The sequence below is a fragment of the Vipera ursinii genome (assembly GCF_947247035.1).
Source record: "Vipera ursinii genome assembly, chromosome: 2".
Classification (NCBI taxonomy): domain Eukaryota; kingdom Metazoa; phylum Chordata; class Lepidosauria; order Squamata; family Viperidae; genus Vipera; species Vipera ursinii.
Genome location: NC_139513.1, coordinates 192,445,163 through 192,464,400, shown reverse-complemented (window position 1 = coordinate 192,464,400; position 19,238 = coordinate 192,445,163). Strand labels below are relative to the sequence as shown.

Sequence of the window (19,238 nt, the reverse complement as noted above, 5' to 3'; positions counted from 1 at the left end):
CATCTCGGTTTCTAGACCACTGAGCCAATACTACCCAAAGACGTTTCCACGGTCATCACTGCATGACATCACGCAGCACAGAGCCTGCGGTGAAACAAGGAGCGCTCTTACCTTTGCACCGAAGTGCTACCTATTTATATACTTGCATTTACATGCTTTTGAACTGCTAGATTGGAGGGAGCTGAGGCAAGTGACGGGAGCGCTCTCCATCACACGGGGTAGGGTTCAAACTGCTGGACTCTTTGAGCCGTCTCTTGCGGCTCCCAGCCGCCCGGTGCGCGCGCACCTCTTCCAACGGGCAGTGGTGCGCGCGCACCTCTCCAAATGGAGAGTGGCACCGCCCGTTTGGAGAGGTGCACGCGCACCTCCCCGAATGGGCGGAGGTGCGCGCGCACCTCCCCAAACCTTTGGAGAGGTGCGCGCGTACCTCCGCGCGAATGGGCAGCGGTGCCGCTCTTTGAGGAAGCTGCCGCGGCCCGTCTGTGAAGCTGCCGAAAGCGGCAGCTTAGCAGACGGGCCGCGGCAGCTTCCGCAAAGAGCGGCGCCCCTGCCCATTCCGAGAGGTGCGCGCGCACCTCTCCGAACGACCGGAGGTGCGCGCGTACCTCCGCGCGAACGGGCAGCGGTGCCGCTCTTTCAGGAAGCTGCCGCTTTCGTAAACTGCCGTAAACTGAGCGCCCACGCAGCCTTCTCCCCTGAGGTGCGCAAATGGCGGCCGAGGCGCTCCGACGGGCCGGCGAGCGAGCGAGCGAGCGGGCGGCCTTGGGTCTCCGCCCCACTCCGGGGCTCACCTTCACGCGGCTCACGCTGGCCTCGAGCCGCAGCTGTTGCACCACTTTCTTCATAGCGGCTACGTTGGAGGCGCCGGACATGGCCCCCTCCCTCCCTCCCTCACGCCACTTCACTCCGAGCGACGCCGAACCCGTAAAAACGCCGCCGCTGGCAACGGGGTGGGGCGGGGGAGGTTGTGTTTTTTTTTTTTTTTTGCTTCTCGGAACTTTCGGACAAGTTTCCGGCGCTTGGAAAACTCCCCCGCCTATAGACTCTCGAGACGGGCGGGAGTTGGGAGTGGTGGGGGGGGGGAGGGGGGAGGAAAGACTCGTGCGCAGCAGCGCGCGCTGGCGGGCTCCCTGCGCAAACTCGGCCGGGCGCTTCCCCCCCCCGAAGCGGAAGTCGAAGTTGCCCGTTGGAAATTAAGTTTGAGAAGCTGAGCGGGCGGGGCTTCCCGTCCCGTCTCGAGCGGCAGGAGAGGAGAGGAGGCCGGCGGGGGGTGGGGGGAGGGGCAGCCGCGCAACGAACTTTCCTCAGTTTCCTCGCTAAAGTCCCTTGGGGCGTCGGCCGCGTGTCGTCGGTCGGGAAGGCAGGCTTTGTACTGCTGCAACAGTTGGGGGACGTAACTGCTGGGAAAACAACAACAACGACAACTCCACGCTTTCGGCAGCTTCCTTAAAGAGCGGCGCCGCTGCCCCTTCGCACGGAGGTACGCGCGCACCTCCCCAAAGGTTTGGGGAGGTGCGCGCGCAACTCCGGTCGTTCGGAGAGGTGCGCGCGCACCTCTCGGAATGGGCAGGGGCGCCGCTCTTTGCGGAAGCTGCCGCGGCCCGTCTGCTAAGCTGCCGCTTTCGGCAGCTTCACAGACGGGCCGCGGCGGGCTTCCTGAAAGAGCGGCACCGCTGCCCATTCGCGCGGAGGTACGCGCGCACCTCCGGTCGTTCGGAGAGGTGCGCGCGCACCTCTCGGAATGGGCAGGGGCGCCGCTCTTTGCAGACGGGACGTCGCCATCGGGCAACCGGGAACCGGTTCCATCTCATTTTTAAAAAAATGGCAGCCGCGTGCGTCCGCGCATGCGCAAAAAACCTTTTTGCGCATGCGCGTGCATGGACGCACGCGGCTCCCTCTTTTTTTAATTTGTGATGGAACCGGTTCCCAGTGGCTCTTTTTCTTTTTTAGGTTGCCGACCCCTGGTCTAGGAGTCCTGCAATTTGGGACTAGGTAAAAAAGCTAAGGGAGCTATCTGTAGCAGTAAATAAAAGTAATATAATTACCAAGGACATAAGGAGGATCTTACAGACAAAATGTCTCATCCTCTGCTATCTGGTAAAGCATTCCAACACATTTGCAATGGCCCCCAGTTGCCCCAAAGCAACTCATAACGTACAATTCATCTGCAGCCTTGAAGATCTCTAACTTTAGAGATTAATAAACAAAAGTTTGCATTGTATTTAAAGGCTGAACTGGCATGTTAATTCTGCTTAGCTTTTCTATAGCTTGTGTGTGATACAGAACTCCAGCCAATTTGATTAGCTTATGACTGAATTGTGTTGACTTGGAAAATGAGTTTATTCAGTAGCTAACTGAAACATGCTTACAAGCTAAGAGATTACAGTGTCTAAGGGGATCCTAGCCAAGATCCCTAGCTCTGACTTACCCACCATTTTAAGATTCAAACTGAATGTTTAATTTGGAGGAAAAAGGACTTTCTTTTTATCAGTCAAAAGAAGAAGATAATAGCTACTACAAGAAAATCTGAGCAAAAAAAAGCACAGTGTGAATAGAAGGCACAAAGATCTTTGCAACCTTTTCTTTTTGCTGAACTAGTTTAAAAATCTCTTGTTCTCAATCAAAGATTGTTCTCAATTGTATTTGAATCAGAAAACTTCTTAACTTGCTTGAATGGTGCAGCAATCTGAGATGTTTTCATAAACCCTTCTCACGAGCAAGTGGGAATTCATTTAACCCATCCCTTAAACTATCTCTTGCCCCTTTCCTCAAACTTTGCCCTTCCACAGAAATGCAAATTTGCATATTATAAACTTCTGCCTTTCAATCAATAGATGCCCCCAGCTATGTGCACTCAAGTCCCATACCACCTGCAATGATTTTTATAACTGGCTTAATACATGCCCTAAAATGACAGTCATTCCTAGTGGTTCTGTGTTATTACTCATACAACAGGTTTTCCAGGGCCAAGAAAGAAAGAAATAATAAAAACATGTAAGAAACAACTGAAAGAGAAGTTTCCATATTACAATGAAACTAGTTTTGCAGACACCATTCGAGTACCTCATTCAGATTATTTCGGAGGTCGTTGACCAAATTTCTATCTGGGGCATCTCCTTAAAAGTCCATAGCTTCAAAATATTCTGCAGTTAATTTATGCTGATTTTACGTCATTTGTATTATAGTGATCTATACCATTTGTGTAATGATGTCACCATGAAAATGAAAAATTGTTTCTATCAACTCAATTTATGTAAAGGATATCATTTCTATCACTTATTGAATGACAATAACACATAAATGAAATAAATTAAATAAATTCCGTATGAGTACTGGAATTTGTGTTATAATGGACATTCCCTCCCTCACAGCTGGCCTTTCAAATCAAATGATCATATAATGGTTATATTAGTACTCATAAACATGTGTAACACACCACTGACATACATCACAACACATTCAAATTAATGGGTGTTTCCAGTGCAGTATTTCTGTTCCAGTTTGATGATAACCTCTGATTCCTTCACTGAAACACAGAAAACAAGTAGGGAACATCATGAGTCAATCAGTGCTCATAGATAAAAGGTGGGATATTCAATCACTCTTCAGTTAGCAACTACCTTGGTCAGTGGCCGTTTGCAAATAAAACGGTAATACAAAATCATTTTCTGACCAAATGCACATACATACATGAGCAAACTTCTCATGCCCAAGTTCAATGCAAGATGGAGTGAGAGTAATACTACCGTAATTGTATGAAAATTCATCTGAATGAGAAGGCAGCAATCAGTAATTTTCACAGCATCTCTCTCTTTCACATACACCTATTTAGAAACTATTTCCCTTAAAGACAAAAGTTGCCGGAACAATGCTCTTGCTAAACAAGAAGGTGTAAAATTCAGTATTATATAAATGATGGTGACCACCAATGTTTTAACAGACAGGTGCTTTTCTCAACTAGACTTTTTATAGCTCATTGCTGTGGAGGCTGGGTTACAGGGTGAAAGACAGAGAAAACAATTCTTGCAGACAAGCATCCTGAACCCTGAAGACTCCTAATGCATGGAAATTGACAGTTCTCCTGACCACCAGGTGACCAGTTTCATCTTTTGGGGGAATCATCAACTGCAGGTAACCAGATGTTATTCTACCAGGAACTGAACTCCTGGACCTTTCCATGACAATTCGTTACTTTAGGAGCCATCTAGATCCTGGTACTCAATGGTTGCAAGAAGGTATATAACAGCTCCCTGCTCTGAGAGCTTCTATCTTGACACTTGCATGATATTTGAAGACAATCATGATCTTTTATATTAAGCCAGTTCAAATGCCAGTCATCTTGTAGAAGTAGAAAGGACGGGAGGTTTATAATTTTAGCAGGCTGATTTTCTCACTGCTCCTGAGAACTAGAGTTTAGACGATGTGGGAACGGGGCCCAGCCACTTCTCCCCTGCAAAGAAAATCAATACCAAACAAAAGATCAAATTCAGAAAACAAAAGAGGACTTAAAAAGAAACAGGTTAAAGCCACAAATGAGGATAAATGTAATTACATCTCATCCTACACTACAAACTTTCAGGTCTGAAAGATTTTGAGCACAGAAGCGTTGCCCTCATCTTACTAAAGTGTTCTAACCCTGCTCAAGGGCCATTTAACAAACACCTCTGGCAAAACTGAAATGTGTTTTAAGCTTAAAATGTTTTGAGCTTGACCTATTTCACAAACCTCTAATTATTAGTACAAAATGGTATTAAATTTGCTTTATTACCTCACAAGATCCAGTTTGACTCAATATTCCAGGCTGCCCAACTGGATTCAAGACTTGAGTCCAAAGCATGATCTGTATCTACTCTAATCTATTTTTATCAAAGGTCCTAAAAACTCTTTCAGAATGAAAGAAATAGAAGAGCTTTGTTCCAAAGCAAAATAAAGCTTTGAGACCTCAACAAAAGATCTGATATATGGTTGATCTAGAGCAGAGGTCTCAAACTGCCAGCCTGCGGGCCATATAGATCATAGCAAAACCGCGCCCACCCCACTGCGGGCAATGGCAAAAAAGTTGCGATATGTCACGACACATCACGTGACGTTGTGAGTTTGACAACCCTGATCTAGTTAACACATTGCACAGACATTTTACTATTTGTGTTATCCTCTCATAACTTGGTTTTTGGCATGATAGAAAGACATCCACTTGTAAAAGTGTAAAATATATATAAATCCTGTTTATACAGATCAGCGTCTTCCTTTCTGGAGTACTCTGACATGCAGGTTATATTAAAAGGTTATTTCAGTCCAATTCAGGACACAGTTGCAGGGATTCTATCTTATAAAGCCACCTTCCCAAAGAGTCTGTCTGACTTCAGAAGTCAGCCTAATCCAGTCCACATCTCCAGGTATTACATATATATATATAATGCATAACTGCCTGCAGACACTGCCACTATTTGAGTGATCTCATCCGAGAGCAGTGCTTACTGAATGCTTCTGTTTCAATAATAAATGAATGAGGCTTAGATCCATATCAATGGCTGTACCAAATCTGTTTGATATTCTCAGCTGTAACGATTTTTAACTGCTTTTGGACAGAGGATGTTTCTAGCCACTATATTCCAGCAGCTTTCTTCTAGTATCTGCAACATGTTACTTGCTGTCTAGTTGAAACTCTGGGTGATCTTATCCAATTTTAGACTGTTTTCAACAACTCAAAATGTTTCTGTATTCAAACAGTACTTCCAAATTAAAATGCACAGAAGAGCAACTTTAACAACATTTTCACTAAAAAACCAATTAAATTATAAAAACATCAAAACAGGCTGTTTCCCCTGTAAAGGAAGTTGGCGGTTTAGCAAAAGAATTACTCTGTACTCCAAATTTATCTGCTCCAGGTTTTTCCCAGTGGAGTTTCATTCAGACTCTTTTGCATTCTTATTTTTGTTATCTAAAGCAATTCCCAAAAGTGAAAAAACAACTTGGATCAAAGCATCAATAGTCAGGAAAAAACTGAGTTCTTTCTTTCTCTTTCATGAGCTTTAGAACAAGAGTAGAATTATAAAATAATAAATTACATACCTATTTACATAATGTTTAATTTATATGGGAATTTTTGGCATCTCTTTAGTAAATTCTCGGTCAGGGATAATATTTCACTTCTTTCTTTCTAGTATTCTGTGAACACAACACTTATACAGGCACTCCTTGATTTATGACCCCAACTCAGCCCAAAATTTCTATTGCTAAGCAAGACAGTTGTTAAGTGAATTTTGCCCCATTTTATGCCACAGTTATTAAATGAATTGGCTTTTTATGACTTTGCTTATCAGAAGGTCACAAAAGGTGAATAAGTAACCCTGGGACACTGGAAATGTCATAAATATGAGTCAGATGCTAAGCTTCTGAATTTTGATCACATGACCAAGAGGATGCTACAAAGGTTGTGTTGAAAAATGGTCATGAGTCATTTTTTTCAATGCTGTTGTAACCTTGAATGGTCGCTAAATCAACTATTGTAAGTTGAGGATTACCCGTATGTGCCTTCTAAGGTCCTCAGAAACAGAGTAGGGTAATAGCAAGCTGTTTTAAATATCAGGGAACTCAGCTGGATGATGTCAACTTGAGTGTTTTGAGAAAGCTAAACAGTTTTAGGGCAACACAGGAACATAAAAAAAGCTAAAAGGCAATGGCAAACAACTTCCATATTGTTAAGTGATAATAGAAGCAAAATATTTTCCCCAAAACCTAGGACATTCAAGGTTTTCGTCTTTTTTTTTTCATTTTTTATGGAAGGTACAAGCAAACAAAATCCTCTTTTGTAATGTGGTGGAACCTAAAGAAAACTCAATAATTCTCAACAAAAATATTAATAACACTCACCCAAAACACTCCCCAGTAGTTCTACACGATCTGAACCAAAGAAAAGCTGGGGTTGTCCGTCAGTCTGGATAACAAAACATGGCAGTCCAAATGCCTACTTGGGAAAACCCAACACAAGATATAAGTAGAAAATTTTGCTTCATCTAACTAATTCATGGTAACAGATGCAAACCAGAAGAGTTCAAATATGTCAATTAGCTTCTGTATTAGGTGGTTGCACATTTAATCAGCATTTCCCAAGGACAGTTTTTAAAGTTTTATTTTTTAAATTGCACATTATTGATTCCACCCATCCATCGAAGAACTGGGAAATGGGTCCAATTCTCCTGTGCCTGCACACCAATGCTATTTTGTAGGGAAATGTGTTCAAATACCATCAAAGTTCACCTGCTCACCTGGATGAGGAAAAAACAGAAGCCATAAAAGGAAAGATAGATCAACTGCCATGCTTTGCAAAATCTCCCAACTTTAGGAAGTTTTTGCCTTTTGTCAACTTTTTGACTATTCTATGTATCACTGTTTTTCATAGTTCTGAATGCCATTTGCCAACTCTCTGTACTTCTGTAGGTGCTGGCGCATTTTAGCTTAGACTGTAAAGCTTAAGTGAGATTAAGAGGCACCTGTGCGATTGCTCCTAGGCAAACCCTACTTATATCCCATTGGCCCAAATATGGATTATGCTCACTGCTTTTCACTGCAGTAATGTTGCACACAAGTATACATCAGTCCTCATAAAACAGAACTTATGCATTATTTCACATCAGTTCAAACGTCATCATCTACTGTGCATGGAATAGTTTAGTGAAATAACTCAATGGGAAGTAACAGGCAGTCATCTTGCTGCTGCTATTGTTATTTTATCATGAAGTTGCCCATCTGCCCTGCTCTTCATGAATCTGGCAGCAATATTTCAATGCTAGCTCTGGACAATAGCTAAAAAAATGCAGAAAAACAAGCCAGAAGGCTCACAGGTGATACCCGTCTTCTAAAGTAATTTCATTATCCAACAAAGTTGCTCTTCAGAGCATAAGAATTCAGCTTCCCAAGATCCCGCATCTTCTAAAAATGGACTGCCTGGAAGATTTGTTGTTGTTCAGTCATTACGTCGTTTCTGATTCTTTGCAACCCCATGGACCTGTCAAGTCCCCCGTCCTCCCAGTTTGCCCAAATTCATGTTCATTGAGTCAACGCTATCTAGCCATCTCATCTTCTCCCATCCTCATCCTTTTGCCTTCAATCTTTCACAACATCAGGGTCTTTTTCAATGAGTCCTCTGTTCTCATTAGGTGGCCAAAAGTATTTGAGCTTCAGCTTCAGATTGGAAAGTATATTTCATAAAACGTTGGCCCTTACCCCAAACTTCAGAGCCTCATCTGTTGTCTCTTTCAGGCGATTCTTCACCTCAGGTGAAGTGCTCATTTTCAGAAGCTCCTGGCTTTTGGCTGAGGGCAAACCTGCCTTTTCTGCAGCCTGACAAAAAAAGACAAATATCCTAAAGATGTAGCCCAGGTTGACTGGATTAAAACCTCAGCTTTCCACACTGAGACACATATAAACCACTTGAGATACTATAATGGAAACAGGAGGTTTACAAAATTACCTAAGTACTAAGACTTCTTAACCACTTGAGATACTATAATGGAAACAGGAGGTTTACAAAATTACTTAAGTACTTCTTAATTGAACTGGAAAGCAAATGGCCCTAGCAAAGAGGGAACATACTACACTATGACCCAACTGGAATTGTTCCAACACCTTCTTTTTGTTTTCTTGGTAATTATGTAATTTCTATCCTTAATTACAAAAGTTGTTAAAACCTCTATAAAGAAGACAGTCCTTGTTTTCAATGTTCTCTTTCTTTATTCCAACATTAAGATGCCAATCTATCCACAATCACAAGGAGTCTGGTAGCACCTTTTCTGAGCAACAAATGTTATGAAAAAGCCTAGGTTCTTGTCAGCTGCAATTCATGACGAATGGAATGCATATGAAAACTGAGGCCCTTTCTTAATAAATTATTAGTCATAAAAGTACTACCAGATTCTGGATTATTATTATTATTATTTGTAATTGTTCCAAAATTAGTCCTAGCTAGAATTTTCCTCTTCTCTCTGGGGGTCTCCAGTGTGTTAGGCTGAGATTTTTCTGACTAAAAATTATAGGAATGAACCTGGGACACTCAACATGCAAAGTATTTATTGACCTTGAGATCATCCACCATATAAATTAAATAATACACAATACTTTAGAAAAATAAGCCATAGATCATAGGGAATTCTTATTATTCTTAGACCTAGGAAAACTGCATTTCCATGCACCAGACCTACTGATAATGCTATTGCCAAACTTATTTTCTCCCAGTTTGCCAATGTTAAAAGAGTAAAACACTTCTACATCCTTCGAAGAATTCATGACTGAAGGAGACAACGAAGCCACACAAGGTCGCTCGTGCATGGAGTCTCCACTGTCAGCAATACTGCTCCCAAAGGAAATTCTAGAGTACAAGAGTTCCATACTGAGGATAACAGAGTGGGAAGGGAAGGCATCTAAAACACTCCCCAATTTAAACATCTTTCAAAATTATCCAGCCAGCAGCACAGACCCAACCTTTTGCATCTGAACCACCTGCAGGAAAAGAACGAGAGAAGAGCAGGAACTTACTGATAATATACTTTCTGGCTGAACTATGTCTTCATCCTGGAAAAACAAAAAATATGGCAAATGGTTATTAAACCTTGTGGATAAGATGGGTCATGGAAATAGTGAGATAAGAAAATAAAACTGAACAAAAATCATGGTGGACAACAATTGCCTTTGTTGGCCTGATTTCGTCTAATGTACCGTAGTTTCTGGCGTATAAGACTACTTTTTAACCCATGAAAATCTTCTCAAAAGTCAGGGGTAGTCTTATACGCCAGGTGCTGAAAATTTAGGGACAGGGCTGGCTGGAAAACCTGGAGCGGATCTCCCATTTAGTCTGCGCAGGGAAAGCGGGACCAATTGGAGAAGAAGCTGCAGTCTGTGATTTTTTACAGGCTGGGGTCTGGGCGTCTTTCCTTCTAAAGTTGAAGAGCAGCTGTAGTATATCCCAACTTGAAAGGCAGGTGGGGAAGGCAGCAGCCAGTCCTTAGGTCTAAGGACACATTTGACTCAGGAACTGGGCGGGCTGGCTGGAAAACCTGGAGCGGATCTCCCATTTGGTCTTTTTTTTTAAAAAATCCCATTTATATCCTGCCCTTCTCCGAAGACTCAGGGTGGCTTACAATTTAAAGCACAAATCAATGTGCTTAGCAATAGCCTTCATTCTGTGTATATGCCTGTTTATTAGGGCTTTCACCCCCCCCAAGTGGCATTATTACAAAGTCAGCTTATTGCCCCCAACAATCTGGGTCCTCATTTTACCTACCTTGGAAGGATGGAAAGCTGAGTCAACCTTGAGCCTGGTGGGATGCGAACCTGCACTAATTGCAGGCAGCTTGTGTTACTTAAGGCTCTGCAGGGAAAGCTTTAGAGTGAATTAGGAAAAGTGAAAAAGTGAATTAGGAAAATAGGGAATGGTTGCTGGAATCAGGGGCTGCCACAAAGAAGAGGGAGTCAAGCTTGGAGGTCCCCTCCAAGTACTACTTCTTCTTCTTCTTCTTCTTCTTCTTCTTCTTCTTCTTCTTCTTCTTCTTCTTCTTCTTCTTCTTCTTCTTCTTCTTATTATTATTATTATTATTATTATTATTATTATTATTATTATTATTATTATTATAGTTTAATCCACTTGCACTGTTTTATGTTTACATGTTTGATGACAAACAGCCTTATGTTTATAAGTGACAGTTTTCCTACTAAGCACCTGCATGTCATAAGCATTTGAATTAAAATTACCATATTAAAATCAAATCTGATGTTTTTTAATTTTTATTTGGTGTGCATTGGAAGAGGGGTAGTCTTATACGGCGAGTATAGCCCAAACCCTATAATTTAACAGGAAATGTAGGGGGTCATCTTATACGCCCAGTCGTCTTATATGCCGGAAAATACGGTAATTAAATTAGGTCCAATTCCCCCAATTTAACCTACCCAAAAGAGAAGGGGGAGAATGAAAAGAAAAATTAGATATAGCTGAAACTTCAGATTGCCCTATTCATTTAAATGGGTCTTTAAAAATAAATTTCTGGTGGTCCCAATATAGTTCTGTAGTTGGCTTAGTTAACTGACATGAGTGCAGGTCTCATTCAGATGATTTCAAGTATCCAAAAAAGATCATCAGAAAGGACAGAGAAATGCCAAGAGAGATGCATATGTGTGCAAGAGCTCAATACTTACCCTGGACCAAATGCGCATCCAGAGTTCTCTAGAAACAGACTCTAGAAACTGAGGTTCTGCTATATCCACAGCAGTGATGAAACGCATGGCAGACAGACTTCCTGTAGACAGCAGAGACAGACACAAAAGTGCACTAGAGAAGCTGTACAAATGCTGATGGGGGGACAAACCCACCCTTACTTTTAAAAGGACATTTTTGACTTTTCACTTCCTGATGTCTTCCACATGGGAAGAAACCATCATTTCCCAAATGCCTAACTGTCACCAATTTGAAGAAAATAATCTCTTTCATTACCTTTCACTATCACAGAGTTTACAAAATCCTTTGGTATATTTAATGGTACTTGGCAATACTTTGCCATTCGACTGACATCCTTTAGCAAATACTCTCCTTTCTTGGGAATCTTTGCTGGAGGCTGGTTCCCTGTTGCAAAAGACAGCATGTCACAAAATGTAATTTAATAGATGAATGACCCTTTATTATCAAAGTACAACATGTGTACAGTGAGATTGGCTGAGTCTCCCTTCGTCCCCCCCCAACTCACAGTGACAACAACCCACCATCTTGTTACCCCATGTGAGCTAATTGCAGAACACACCAGCCTCGCAAGTCAATCATACATAGTTATTTCCTGTTCAAGAGCCTGACAGTCCATGGATAGAAGCTGTTCTTCAGCCTGTTGGTACGGCTGGCTATACTTCTGTATCTCCTACCGGATAGTAGGAGAACAAAGAGGTACCAACCAGGGTGTGAGACATCCCTGAGAATTTTCCACACTCTTCCAAGGCAGCGAGACCTGGCGATGTCATCCAGTGGTGTCAGGGGAAAGCCAACGATGTTTTGTGCTGTGCTCACCACCCTCTCTAATATTTTCCTACCCGCGACTGTCAGGCCAGCATACCAAACCACAATACAGTGCGAGAGGACGCTCTCTATAGTAGACTGGTAAAAGAAGGTCATTAGTCATTGTTCTATCCTGTTCTTCCACAAGACCCTGAGGAAGTGGAGTCTCTGTTGGGCCTTTCTGGCCACCTGGGTTGTATTGACTTTCCAGGTAAGATCTTCACAGAGGTAGACTCCCAGGAATTTAAAGCAGGAAACTCTCTCCACACAGACCCCCCATCCGACGTAAAGTGGGACAGGTTCCTCTCTTTTCCTCCTGAAGTCTAGCACCATCTCCTTTGTCTTGCCAATGTTCAGGTGCAAGTTGTTCTCTAAACACCAAAAGGATAGTTTTTGTACCTCCCCCATTTCATCTCCACCTGTAATAAGACCCACTACAGTGATATCATCTGCAAACTTAATGATCGCGGTGGATGGGTCGAACGATACACAATCGTATGTGTACAGTGAGTACAGGTAGGGGCTAAGCACGCAGCCCTGTGGCGAGCCCATGCAAAGCTTCAGAGGGGTGGATGAAACAGACCCAACCCTCACTGTTTGTAGCCGGTCCCTGAGAAAGTCTTTAATCCAATCACAGATGGAGGGGGGAAAATTCAAGTCAGTCAGCTTTTCAATAAGGATGCTCGGCAGAATAGTGTTGAAAGCCAAGCTATAGTCTATGAAAAGCTACAGATGGCTTGCTACAGAATGTAAGGCAGTAGCTATGGCATTGTCTGTCAACCTATTCCCCCTGTAGGCAAACTGATGTTTGTCGAAATCCAGTGGAAGATGTTGATGTCCTAAGATGTTGGAGAACCAGTCTTTTGAAGCATTTCATCACTACAGACGTTAATGCAATAGGTCTGTAGTCATTTAGGCACTCGATTACTGTTTTCTTTGGGACTGGGACAATGGTGGCTGCTTTCAAGCATGATGGTACACAGGCTGTTTGCAAGGAGATGTTAAAGATCCTTGTCATTGATCGGCTAATTGATCGGCACAATGATAGTAAACCTTTTCTTTTGTGTTTGTGGTTATTTCCCATCCAACAAAATACGGAAAGCTAATATTCTAGGTTTGGACAGGATTATGGAAACCTGAATACTGCAGACTTCATTTTAACAGAGAGAAGAGATTATATGGTTTTTTTTAACTTTTAAGAAATTCAACCAAAATTAGTTGTTACAGAATAGCCAAGTCCACAGTTAACTATGAACAAATCATACTAGACAGCGGCAATTCCCAACAGGATTGAGCATCAGCTGTGATCTTGCTCACAACCCAACAAAGCCTTTAAAAAGGAAAATAATACATCTGCACTTATTTCTAATTACTAATTGCTAAATGATCAATTTAAGGATCTCATGGATACGAGATATTAAAAAATGACAAGTTTAATTTGACACCCGGTGAGTTCTATTTTTTTTCTTTGATATATGGATTTTTTAACACAGACTTTTAACAGTATAAAACAGGGGTGTCAAACTGCCAGCCAGCGGGCCGGATGCATCATGGCAAAACTATGCCCACCCCATTGCCGGCAATGGAAAAAAAGTCGCAATACATCGCAACACATCGCGTGACATTGCAAGTTTGACACCCTTGGTATAAAACAACATATTAACAAAAAGTGAAAAGGAAGGAATAAATTTAGAACATTTACAGTTTGGAAAAAATATATATAACATACATTAGTGAGAACAGAATTAAATCCTTATTAGGAACTGAGATTCTTTGAATGTTGCAAATAAACTCTAGAGGGGACTAAAGGACCAGGCATAAAGAAGAAAAAAGGGAAAGTGCATTTATCAATGTTTAAACTAAGGTTTAAAACGGCCAATCCAGTATACGTTTTGAGTCACTTGAAGAGTTCTTCAAAAATAGACCAAGATGTTAATAGTTTAGAAAGCATGAGGGTTCCAAAGAAGATGTTAAGGGAAATTTTAAAAAGCAACTTACAGCCAACGCATATACAGAATACAGAATAATAGAGATGGAAGGGACTTTGGAGGTCTTCTACTCCAACCTCTGCACAAGCAGGTAAACCCTGGACCATTTCAGAGAAATAGCTGTCCAGTCTCTTCTTAAAAGCCTCCAGTGATGGGACATCCACAACTTCTGAAGGCAAGCCATTCCACTGGTCGATTGTTCTCAATGTTAGGAAATTTCTCCTTTATTCTAGGTTGCTTCTCTTCTTGAATAGTTTCCATCCATTTCTTCTTGCCCTGCCCTCTGGTGATTTGGAGAATAGCTTGACTCCCACTTCTTTGTGGCAACCCCTGAGATATTGGAACACTGCTATCAGCTCTCCCCTAGTCCTGCAACTAGACATACCCAATTCCTGCAACCATTCTTCATGTTTTAGCCTCTAGTTCCCTAAAATCATCATTTTAGACAGCTTTCTATCCATATATACTATGCATATACATATACAAACACACACACACACATATATATAATAGAGCTAGTTCAAATTGCCTTTAAAGAAAGACATGAGAAAAACAAACATGCAATACTTCACCAATCTCTTTGATCTAGTTTTGTAATTCCATTTTTGTAATTAGTTGCTACAGGAGTGTGTCTAATCTTCATCTAAGCTCAGTTGAACAATTAAGTGCTTACCAGTGGCATTCATTATCCCCGAAAGGAAAACTGGACGTAAATGCAGATCTAGATTCCAGATGGAACGGTACCTGCAAATAATCTACAGAGATGACAGGGAGTATTATTACAGTGGTCCTCGACTTATGATCACAATTGAGCCCAAAATTTCCATTGCTAAGTGAGACATTCAAGTGAGTTTTGCCACATTCTATGACCTTTCTTGCCACGGTCGTTAAATGAATCAGTGCAGATGTTATGTTAGCAACATGGTTATTAAGTGAATCTGGCTTCCCCATTGATTTCTGCTTGTCAAAAAGTCGCAAAAAGTGATCCCATGACACCAGGCCACTGTACCCATCATAAATATTAGCCAATTGCCAAGTGGCTGAATTTTGATCATGTGACCACGGGGGGGAAAACAGTCAAAAGTCACTATCACTAAACAAATGTTGTAAACCAAGGACCTGTATTAAGAACTAGAAATCAGAAAATGTAAAGCAACAAAAGAATTTGTGTACTCCTGCAATAGGAAAACAGAGCTATCACAAATATATTTTATTTATATTCCATTTTTCATTCAGGAGCATACACAGCATTCTTTCCTCCTATTTTTCCCCACAATAGTTCTGCAATGTAGATTGATCTGAGAGGACTAGCCCAAATTCACTCAGAATTTCCATAGATTGGATGGACTAGAAGCTGGGCTTCCATGTCCCTAGTAGTCCAATGCTTTAACCTCTACACCACAATGGTTCTCCATGCATCTATTTAAAGACAATACTCAAGAAGCAAACAAGTTTATCATTTGGTATGCACCTTTGTAGGCTACACTATCATAGAAGGTCATAATATGTTCGTTGAAAAACAGATGTAGTTTATTAGGCTATAAATCCAGTAAAAGTAAAGTATCACAGGACCTAAATAAAAACTGTGGCTATTTTTTTAAAAAAACCTATCTTTATTATATTAGTATCTGGGATGGTTACCCATTTGGTTTAGTTGCAAACCAGCTCTTCCACAGCAGGAATTACAATTGCACTGAAAAATGCAAGCAGTGGTTAAACTTATTTTAATACATTCCCAAGGTGAAATGAATAAAGTTTGGAAATAATATATTAGGTTTATGGATATCCTGGTAGTGTAAGCCATATTGTGTAATCATATACAAGATTAGAATACTGTACACAGCACAGTACTCTTGACTACTATGACCGATGAAATAGATCAATCTGGTTTTGAATATTCATATTGACATCATATCTCACCAAATTTCACATTAAGGTGCTGCACTTCAAGTATCCCCATATAGGGGCTGCAGAAATAGGGATCACCACTAGATGGCAGCAAAAAGATGCAGAAACCCCTAAATATCTAGTCTTGGATTGGGCAGACAAAATATGCTGGCCCTAGTGTATATAATGAATCCATATGTGTGATATGTGCAAGTGAACTGGATGATCCACTTCCCGCTTGACAAGTGTATTTTGAAATATTCATATATATATATCAGGATTTGCTTTCATCCAACATACCCCATATTCACAAATAGTTCCAAAGTCCCAACATACTCACAATCCATATATATAGTGCAGACCTGACAAATGTTGCAATGTTTTCAGCAGCCACAGAAAAGTGGGTCAAAGTCGAAACAAGAAAGTCCTAGAAGCTTTGTGATCATTGCTGACACCCATTTTTTCTAGCCTGGAGTATTTCCAGATGAGAATTTTACAGCATACTGAACATTATCCAGAAGTTGCAAACTTTTGTCAAGGGCAACAGAGCTTGGGGGAAGTCTTGTACTGACAGATACAGGTAATCCTCAACTTACAACAGTTCATTAAGTGACCGTTCAAAGTTACAACAGCACTGAAAAAACAACTTATGACCATTTTTCAGTTATAACCTTTGTAGCATCCCCATGATCATGTGATCAAAACTGAGATGCTTGGGAACTTATGACCATTGCCGTGTCTCAAGGTCATGTGATCACTTTTTGCCACCTTTTGACAAGCAAAGTCAATGGGGAAGCCAGATTCATTTACCAATTGTGGCAAGAAGGGTCGTAAAATGGGGTAAAACTTACTTAACAAATGTCTCAATAAAAATTATGGGCTCAATTGTGGTTGTAAGTACAAAAAGGCCCCGTTTGCAAAATGCCAACACCCGCCTTCTATGGAGATTCTCAAATCATCCAGGTCACTGTTGCCCCAAAAGTGCTTTTTTTGGAGGGTAAAAAACACCTTTGGGCCATCATCCAGTGTTGCTACCGTGCATCTCCACATTAGCAAACGGCATGACACTGGAGAAACAAGAAAGTTCCGGTCATCTGAACCTGCAATACAGGAATCAAAGCAGGTTTTTTTTTTTTGTACTGCAGATTTACTCTTCTAAGTCTACGCTGCGGTTAATTATAATCGCATTTTTTTTTAAAGAAACTGCAAAAATGTTACTGCTCGCCTACTCCAAATCTCAGCTAACAGGGCAAGAAATCGGACTGAAGCCCTAGGACCAACAGGTAGTATAGGCTTCCGAGCAACATACAAACTGCTTGATTTGAAAGACACAAGGTAAAAGGGAATGGCTTGCTTTAATACAGCTTTTTGCAGCGCGCTTACCTCAAAGCCAAGCCAGGAGTAGGGGGACAGGACATCGTAGAAACACTCCACTTTCTTCTTGCTGACCCCGGAGCTCTGGCGCGCAGAAGCCATGCTGCGTCGGAAAGCCAAGCGAAGGAGAGCGAGCCTGTGGGTCAACATGACGCGCTTTACGTCTGTCACGTGTAGCTTTCAGAGCCCAACCTCCTCCACTCCGGCGATGCCTTTCAGGACGCGGAGGAAGGCGGGGAAGCGACACGTAGGTAGCAGCAGCAGCAGCAACAATTACAGTAACAACGACAACTGGCTTTGCTCGGAGCAAGTCGCCAGTCCCTCCACACTCACGGGAGCCTGAGTGCAACAAGGGAAAAGTAGCTGCACACAGACACGCGCGACCTTCGGATGTATTAGATTTGAGAAATACGGGAATGCGTAATGTATCCTTTGGACTATGCTAGATTGAGGATAGTTTATTTCCTGGTCATCAGGTATCCAGGATTGTTAGCATTCCACAATCGTATTGTTGGGGGCAATAAGCTGACTTTGTAAAATGCCGCTGGGGGGGGGGGGCGAAAGCCCTAATAAGCAGGCATATACATAGAATGAAGGCTACTTCTAAGCACATTGGTTTGTGCTTCTTAGATTGTAAGCCGCCCTGAGTCTTCGGAGAAGGGCGGGATATAAATGGGATTTTTAAGAAATGTCATTAAGAGATGCGTTCTATTTCTTTCCTGTTGTCTCACTGTAACAACGGAAAATGAACGACTCGTCTTTTATGAGCAGTTTCTAAAAAAACCAAGATCCCTTATGTATTTTCTGCAATGTTTGCACCTCTGTTTCCAGGCACGGAATGGCAGTAGTTGTTGCAAGCTCTCCTGCAGCTAGCACATCTGAAAATACAGCAAATTAAAATAATCTGTGAGAGTTTATGAGGAAGGCCGTGTTTTGTTGATTTTGTTGTCTTATTTTAGTTTGAATTGTCTGTTTGATTTAACGTTTTTACCTATTTTTATGTTTTTTGTATCCGACCTATAATTAACTGGAATTGGGAGTCAGTAAATTTAAATAAATAACAATAACAACATTGAATATATTAGGAAGCAAGTTAGACATAAGCAGCAACAGATTGAGCGAGAGAAAAAGATTTAAACATTCAAAAAGACTTTATTTAGAATGAGAACTGCAGGCCCCTATGACAGTTTCCAAGAGTTTGTGTTTTATTTCATTAAAACGTTTATTTTTTGCAATAATTTTATAAAGAATTACACAAATAAAACTGAAAACAGTCTACATACAGTAAAAATATATTAAAAATGAACAGAGCAGAAGAAAGGAAAAAGTGTCCATCTCTTCAGCAAGTACAATCAACCCCAACAACTTACCCACATTTCTCAAATGAAAAACCCCCAATCACTTCTTCATTCCATACCTCAAACACATTCTCTACATTCAAATCTTTAGGTTTTATCATTCCATCTTAACAACAAAAGTGCATTCAGGTTATCAGAAATAACAACATAACATACAAATTATATTAATAAACATTTTTGAATCTCTCCTTTTCCATTTATCTGTACATTTCATTTTCTATTTAAACAAATCTCCCTATCCCATTTTCAAATAAAATTTTAAAAACATCATCATACAGTCCTAATCAGTAAAAATCCATCAAACATTACCAAAAATAGCAGCCCATTTATATGAAACTTGAGCAATAAACCAATTTTGTGGGGGGGGGGGGGTTTCTTTTTCCCCACACTTTTTAGTTCCCTCCAGTGAAGTCCAAACATCTCCTTTCTCATATTCTTTTTTTTACCAATTTTCTCGTTATTGGCATCTTTATCTAATCTGTTGTAATTCCAGCATTGAAAAATTATCCATGTCACTGATTACATTATCACTGTAACTTCTTATGAAATCTTTGACAATTACAACAAATCTGTTTTTTAAATTCATTGAAGAGAGGTTAT

At 41.2% G+C, this 19,238-nt stretch overlaps 1 protein-coding gene across 2 annotated transcripts; it reads right to left on the bottom strand.

Annotated features, from left to right (window-relative positions):
* Window positions 1-3,628: 3,628 nt before the first annotated feature.
* On the bottom strand, window positions 3,629-17,540 carry LOC310633932 (glutathione S-transferase kappa 1-like). Of its 2 annotated transcripts, none has more exons than XR_014491119.1 (8): window positions 17,290-17,540; window positions 14,693-14,774; window positions 11,483-11,611; window positions 11,188-11,288; window positions 9,535-9,570; window positions 8,227-8,343; window positions 6,874-6,970; window positions 3,629-4,450 (listed from the first exon to the last, which is right to left on the bottom strand). XR_014491119.1 is itself a non-coding variant. In XM_083351928.1 (8 exons), exons 1-8 carry the CDS (start codon window positions 17,428-17,430, stop codon window positions 4,407-4,409), a joined length of 744 nt encoding a protein of 247 aa, XP_083208054.1. In that variant the 5' UTR covers window positions 17,431-17,540; the 3' UTR covers window positions 3,637-4,406. The 2 variants fall into 2 exon arrangements, 1 of the variants encoding a protein (XP_083208054.1); XM_083351928.1 differs by having other exon boundaries at window positions 3,637-4,450; window positions 6,874-6,967.
* Between the last annotated feature and the right edge of the window lie 1,698 nt (window positions 17,541-19,238).